Source organism: Chrysemys picta, chromosome 12 (genome assembly GCF_011386835.1).
Source record: "Chrysemys picta bellii isolate R12L10 chromosome 12, ASM1138683v2, whole genome shotgun sequence".
NCBI lineage: Eukaryota > Metazoa > Chordata > Testudines > Emydidae > Chrysemys > Chrysemys picta.
Genome location: NC_088802.1, coordinates 19,885,379 through 19,892,738, shown reverse-complemented (window position 1 = coordinate 19,892,738; position 7,360 = coordinate 19,885,379). Strand labels below are relative to the sequence as shown.

General features: G+C 58.0%; 1 protein-coding gene across 1 annotated transcript; it reads right to left on the bottom strand.

Moving 5' to 3' along the window:
- Positions 1-5,387: 5,387 nt before the first annotated feature.
- LOC135974528 (olfactory receptor 14A16-like) lies at positions 5,388-6,344 on the bottom strand. The gene has a single exon (XM_065562953.1). It carries the CDS (start codon positions 6,342-6,344, stop codon positions 5,388-5,390), a length of 957 nt encoding a protein of 318 aa, XP_065419025.1.
- Between the last annotated feature and the right edge of the window lie 1,016 nt (positions 6,345-7,360).

The following is a 7,360-nucleotide window of genomic DNA, read 5'->3' as shown; positions in this document are numbered from 1 at the left end:
CTCATCAGAGGGGAGGGAGAGAGCCCGCGACCTGCGGGCGCCGCGCTTCCCCCGGACGGTCACCCAGCCCCCCAAGGTGGAAGAGGAGGTGGAGGGCCGGTCAGCAGGGGCGGGGCCAGAGGGCAAGGGCGATGGCTTCGGGGCTCGGGGCGGCAGGGTCGGAGGGACAGCAGGGGTGAGGGAAACCTCCCCCTGGGGCGGGCCCTTCCCCGCGGCCGGCGGAAGCCGCCCCGCCCTCTCCTCCACATGCCCCGCCGATCCAGGGTCGGCGACGGCAAGGCCCGCCCGCCCGGCCGTCTCCGCGGCCAGAGTGGGAACCGCGGCAGAAGGAGGAGGGGCGGCGGCAGCAGCAGTGTCCGAACCGCCAGGGTTGCCGGCGATGACAGGGCCGGCACCCTCCCGGGCCCCGGGGGTCTCGGACGCCCCTCCAGGCCGGGCCAGGGGACAGTCCCTCCGGACATGCCCCGGCGCCCGGCAGAGGAAGCACCGGGCCTCCCCCGTCGAATAGTGGACCCGGTAATGGGCCCCCCGGTAGGGCACCAGGAAGGACCCCTCGAGCGCCACTCCGGCACCCGCCGCCGGTGGCAGCTGAAGCTGGACCTGCCGGCGGAAAGACAGGATGTGCCGGAGGGCAGGGTCCTTACAACCCAATGAGAGAGGGCTCAGAATGGAAATGGGCTTCCCCAGGGTGGAGAGGGCAGGCAACAGGGCGGCGTTGGGGAGGTAGGGCGGGACGGAGGTCAAGAGCACCCGTACGCCCAGGTCCTCCAGGAGTTCCAAGGGCACAAACACGCCTCCCACCGCCAGGCCTCTTTCCACCGCCTCCTGCGCGGCGGCCACCGACGCCAGGAAGAACACGGCCTTCCCGTACATTTTGGAGGCCGCCACGATGGCCGTAGGCCCCACCACCCTCGCCAACGCCCGCACATACGTTTCAATGTGGGGCGAGGCAGGCACCAAATGGCAACGGACGCCGTGCCTCCTAGTCAGCGAGGGGAAGGGGCCGTGGTCACCAGGGACGGGTCCGGAGGTGGCGGTCGGGGCGGACGACGCGGCGGCACGCAGGGAGGCGGCGGCCACCTCGGCGTACGCTCTGGGGGCCCGAGGCGGAGCGCCTCCAGAGCTGGTGGAAGGGACGGCAGGAGAGGGAGGGGCCGCGGCCGGTGTCGGGGCCACGGCGGGGATCGCAGCCCCGCCCGCAGGAGGCCTGGCTCCACGGGCGGGGCCCTTGCCCTTCTTCCTCCCTTGGCCCTTCCTGCCGGCGGAGGGGGCAGCCGCGGCAGCGGCGGTGTCCGGGATAGGGCCAGCGGAGGGGCCGGCCACTGGGACGGGCGGGGACAACAGGGCAGAGGAAGGGAGCGGGGCAGGGGCAGGGGCGGGGGCAGGGGCAGGGGCAGGGGAAGGGACAGGGGCAGAGTCCCCCGCCATTACAGCCCGCAGCTGCTCCCCCCCTCTAGGCAAAAGACAGAGGAGGAGGGTCCAGCAAACGGGGCGGGGAAAGCGGGCAAGAAGCGGGGGGGGGGGCTAACCACTCCCTCCTAGAAGGCTACAGGAAGGGGGGGAGGGCGCCCCTGGGGTGGGTGATGGGGGAACGAGGGAAAAGCAACCACTCCTCCCCACTAGGCTGCAGGCTGGGGAGGAGGGTGCCAACGGAGGGGGCACACAGGGGCGAAAAAAGAGGGGGGGGGCACAGATGCCAGAAAGAAATGCCGGCTCCTCCGGCTGCACTGAGGGGCGGGGAGGATCACAACAACAGTTAAAGGGGGGGGGGACGTGAACAGTGTGAGGGGGGCAACGAAACGGGGCACAAGCGCGCGCGGGGAGGGGGGGCGGGTGCACCAGAGCAGCGGCTCAGAAACAGAGTGGAATGTCCAGCCAGCTGCAGCCCAAGGATGGAGGTAGGAGGAAAAACTCCAGCCAGCCGCAGCCCAAGGACAGGGCCGGGAACGCAGCCAGCAGGCTGGGAACCGAGGGGGGGGGGAATGGGCACCAAAAAAATAAACCGAAGGGGCTAAAAGGAGGGGGAGGCAGGGTAGGGCCAACTAATACAGGGGGGCTACAGGGAGGGGACCCCACCAGCTAAACGCAAGCGGGGGGCAGGAAAAGTCCAGGGCGGGGGAAGAGGTGCACCCACGGCGCTCAGGAAGCGTAGGCTCTGCCGTTCACTGCTGCAGATCAACAGCAGCAGCAGCGAGCGGCAGTCAGCCGGCCGGGCAGCCGGCCAGGCAAGCAAGCAGGCAGGTGGGCCCCCAGATGGTATCGGTGTTGGTGTTGGGGGGCCGGTGCTTCTCCCTCCGGAGGCGAGGGGGGGGCAGGCCGGCAAGGCCCCCCCCACCGCACTCCTCACTCACTCACGCAGCAGCAGCAGCAGCAAAGCAGCAATAGCAGCGGCAGGAAAGGGCCAGGGAGGGACGGAGGGAGAAGGGAGCACACAGAGCTCCAGCACCCTGTAGTGAGGGGGCCTGGCTCCCTGCCGCCCCAGAGAGGGAAGAGCCCAGCCGGAGGCGAGAGTGGGCGGAGCTAGGGAGCACAGAGCCCACACCTCAGAGGGTCAGGCGGCAACCCGGAAGTATAAATGTTCGCCCTCAGAGATCAGTAAGGGCCGAGCCATCGGAGGGGCCAGATACCTGCAGCCCAGCTCGTGATTGGGAAAACTCTGTAGCCCAAGGCAGCCGCCAGGACTGGCCGGACCTGCCCTGCGCCTGCTACCCGGAGGAGTTGCTGGACCAGCCCTACGCTCACTATCCAGAGGAACCTATGGTGCTGGACCCCCCAGAGGATAACACTCTGACCCAGGTACTAGCCGAGGGGGAGTCTGGAAGTAGCCCAGGGGCAGCCAACCTTAGTCTAGCTGCAGCAGTGCCAGAGCCCATGTCAGTGTGTTGCGACCAGGATCCCCACTGACTATGCAGCGGGTCTTCTGCTGCTGCTAGGGCCCTGGGCTGGGACGCAGTGGAGTGGGAGGGCCTGCGTCCCCCCTGCCACCCAACTCGTGGGTGGCAGTCTCCCCCTCTCCCAGGCCTGAGGAGGCTTGGGTCTAGTGCTATTGTTTGTACTGCTACTGCTCAGCCCTACTTGAAGGCCTGAGCTCCTAACTCAGCACTGTTGCCCCGCCCCGCCCTGACCTAGAGCCTGGGCCTCCTATTATTTGTACTGTTGTTGCTCAGCCCTGCCTAAGGGCCTGAGCTCTGACTCTGCATTGCTCTGCCCTGACCTAGGGCCTGGGCTGAACACTATTTGTCCTGTTGTTGCTCAGCCCTGACTGTGGGCCTGAGCCCTGACCCATTGTTGCCCCGCCCTGGCCCAGGGCCTGGGCTCCCTACTGTGTATACTGTTGTTGCTCAGCCCTGCCTTGGGGCCTGAGCCCTGACTCTGCATTGCCCTGCCCTGACCTAGGGCCTGGGCCTACTATTGATTGTACTGCTCCTGCTCAGCCCTGCCTGAGGGTCTGAGCCCCTGACTCATTGTTGCCCGCCCTGACTCGGGCCTGGGCTTACATTGTCTATTTCAGTTACCGCAAGGGCTGCCGAGCAAGACCCCCGCGGACAGACAAATTCCCCGAACAATAACTGTCTGTAGTGAGCCGGTGTGGCTCCCCGCCTCCCCGGAGAGGGTCGAGCCCCGGTTAACCCTTGTACAAGGGTAAAACTGATTTATTTGGGGTATGGACCCCATTCGGAGTAGGGTACCTGAGTGTTGGAGACAGGAACACTTCTTCAGCTGTTTTCAGATAAGCCTGCAGCTTTTGGCGGATGTGGTTCAGACCTGGGTCTGTGTTTGTACCAGGCTAGCATGTCGGGCTCAAACCAGTCAAGGCACTAAAGTCCCAAGCTGGCAGGGAAGACAGGCTCAGAAGTAGTCCAGTCACAACAGGTGGCAGTTCCCAAGGGGCATTCTGTGATCCAAATGCAGCATTTGTCATGAACAGGTTGAGGAAACCATTTCCCAAAGACAAGTTACTTTGACCAGCTCTACCAACCTGAGCTGAGAGCAACACACACACCCCTGCCAATGCCATGCATCTTTGGTCTCCAGGGTGCAGAGGGACTAGGAATGGGCATGTCTGAGATGATCCAGGAATAAACCTGATAATAGGAGAGACTGAGGGGCACCAGAGCCTGAGGCCCCCTTAATGGCAGGGAAATGATTGAAATACACCCAGAAAATCCTGGCAAGTGATCTGCACCACACGCTTCTGAGGAAAGTGACCACCCAGAATGTCCCTGCCAATCTGACCGGGGGGGAATTCCTTCCTGACCCCCACAGGATGATCAGTTAAACCCTAAGGATGTGGGCAAGAACCAGCCAGCAAAGAACCAGAGAAAGAGAGAATGGCTCGGTGTACTCTCAGAGCCCTGGCACATCCCGCCCAATGTCCCATCTCCAGCCCGGGCTGCCCAATGCTTCAGAGATGTAAAAAAAACACTCCCAGAATACACTGGGTTGATGGGAGGAATCCCTTCCTGACCCCTGCCAGGAGCCAGATGAAACCCTGAAGCATGAGCTTTTGAGAACATAAGACATACGCCACAACTGAGCCCCAGGGCTGATGAGCCCTACCTGCCACCATCACAAGCAGCCCCGACATAGAATCCCACTCAGACATGTGTCCGACATACAATCCAACTCAGACATGTGTCCAGCTCTCTCTTCAAACTAATTCAGTCATTGGACCCCCAGAACTCCTATTGTGAGGCTGCTCAAGAACCTCGCCCTGCTGGTGGTTAGAAACCTCCCTGTAATTTCTAGCCAGTCTCTCCATCTCCCACACGCCCGAATGTACATGTGAGCTAACACAGTCTGGCCTCTTGTCCCCCGCCTAGTGGTTAGGCCATGAATGGTGGTTTATAAGGCAATGGGCCCAGTCCCCAGCCGGTGGCAATGAATATACTGCTCCATTGGAGGCAGTAGGTCAGCTCCACAGATGCTGCAATTTGATTTTGTGCCACCAAAGTCAATGGAACTACACTGATGTGTTGAGGATCTACCCCAAATGTCTTCTCTCACCTACCCCAGTCTTACACCAGTCTGACTCCTCTGGTTCCAATTAAGCCACACCCTGATTTATACACACAAGCAAGACAGCTCCCATATTCTTTTCAGTGGCCATGGAACAAGCGCAAGTGGCCAAGCATTGTAACGGATATTGTTTTGGCACAGAATGAAAGTCTGATTCCTCTCCTGCACACAATTTACACCCATTTACTCCACAACTGGACCAGATTTTCTACTGGTGTAAATCACCCCAGCGGCAGTGACATCAGCGGAGTTAATCTAGATTTGCATTGGTGCAACTAGGTCAAAATCAGACGTGTTTGTGTGCAATCTGTGTGGTTATGAAAATAACTGACATTAATGAATACCTAAAGGTACTACATAAGCAAACTTTAATTAGAGAAAGACAGAAAATTAATTCTTGGTGAATTCCTATACCCAGTCAGTCTCCTCAGAGCAGCTTTGATCTCTTTGTTCCTCATGCTGTAGATAACTGGATTAACGATTGGTGGCAATACGGAATAAAGAACAGCCGCCACAAGATCCAGAGCAGATGGGGAGCTGGAGGTGGGTTTCAGGTAAGCAAAGGAGGCAGTGCAAACAAACAAGGAGACCACAGTGAGGTGAGGAAGGCAGGTGGAGAAGGCTTTATGTCGTCCCTGCTCAGAGGGGATTCTGAGCACTGATTTGAAGAGCTGAACATAGGACACAATCATAAAAACAAAGCAGACTAAGACTGAACACACACTAAATGAAAGAACCCAACCTTCACTCAGATAGGAGTCAGAGCACGTGAGCTTCAGTAGCTGGGGGATTTCACAGAAGAACTGATCCACCATGTTGCCTCCACAGAAGGTCAATGCAAATGTGTTCCCGGTGTGTAGTACAGAGTTGAGAATCCCACTGATCCAGGCACCAGCTGCCATTTGGACACAAGCTCTGCTGTTCATCATTGTGTCATAGTGCAGTGGTTGGCAGATGGCAACATATCGGTCATACGCCATGACACAGAGAAGGGAAAAATCCGCTGTCACAAAGAAGACTAGGAAAAAGACTTGGACAACACATCCAGCATAGGAAATGGACCTGGTGTTCATGAGGGAGTTGGCCATGGATTTGGGGACAGTGACAGAGATGGAGCCAAGGTCTAGGATGGATAGATTCATTAGGAAGAAGTACATGGGGGTGTGAAGGTGGTGGTCGAAGGCGATGGCCATGAAGATAAGAAGATTCCCCACCAGGGCTGCCAAGTACATCACTAGAAACCCCACAAAGTGCCAAATCTGCAGCTCCCGAACATCAGAGAATCCCAGGAGAAGGAACTCGGTCATGGTGGTTCGGTTGGACATTTTCTTTCTCAGGACATCATATGATGGTTGCAGAGGGAGGGACAAGAGCAAGGGCCAGGATTAGATCAGTAAAATAACTCTCCTTTTGTGAAAACCACCTTAATTTCCTTGAGTCAGACCCTTAGCTTCTGAAGATTGAAGTAATATGGGAATGAGAATGGGGGAAACAGTCCCACTGATTCCAACTGAGTTACTCCTGATTTTCACTGGGGTGAGAGAAAGTAGAATCAGCTCAATAGACTCCAGTGCAGTTACTCCTAATTTACACCTGGGTGATGGAGAGGAGAATTAGGAAAAATTGCTTTTGAGGTATTTCTATACCTCTGTCACCCAGAGGTGGGGGAACAATGTATAATGGTGTATAAATACAGTTCAGGAGTCCTGATGCCTCGTCCCCCCTTCTAGCCGAATTTCCACCCTCATTGCGAGAGACAAATGTTCCGGCTCCCCTCCTGCTTCTCTATCCACTCAGCTAAACTCCCTCCCAGAGCTTGGAAGAGAAACCAGGAGTGCTGACTCCCATTTCGCTCCCTGCTCTAACCCACTAAATCCAACACCCCTCCCGGAGCTGGAAATACAGGCCAAGAGTTCTGGCTTTACTCACTGGACTCAGCTCCCTCCCAGAGCTGGGAACAAAGTGAGGTGTCATGACTCATAGTTCCCTCCACTAGTGTGTACATTAGACTGCCCTCAGCCTCTGTCCCAGTGACTCTCCATTGCCAACAGGAATGATTGCTGCGAGTGACAATGGAGAGTCATTGGGACAGCGAACGCAAGTGAGATTGATTCTCCAGCGTGGTACTTGCTGTCTGGTAAAGCCAAGTTCAAGTCCCTGCCCCAATGACTATTTAATTATTGATACAAAGTGGAGCAGCTTCAACAGGAGAGACTGAGACAGTCTCATTTCAGAACAGCCCATAGCCTAGCGGCTCAGGCACCCTCCTGTAAATTGGGAATTCAAATCCCTTCTCTTCATCAGTCAGAGGGAGGGATTAAATCTGAGTTTGTCACAGTCC

What these genes read in the sequence shown, in the direction of transcription:
- LOC135974528 (XM_065562953.1), bottom strand. Translation starts at nt 6,344, where the DNA reads ATGTCCAACCGAACCACCATGACCGAGTTCCTTCTCCTGGGATTCTCT.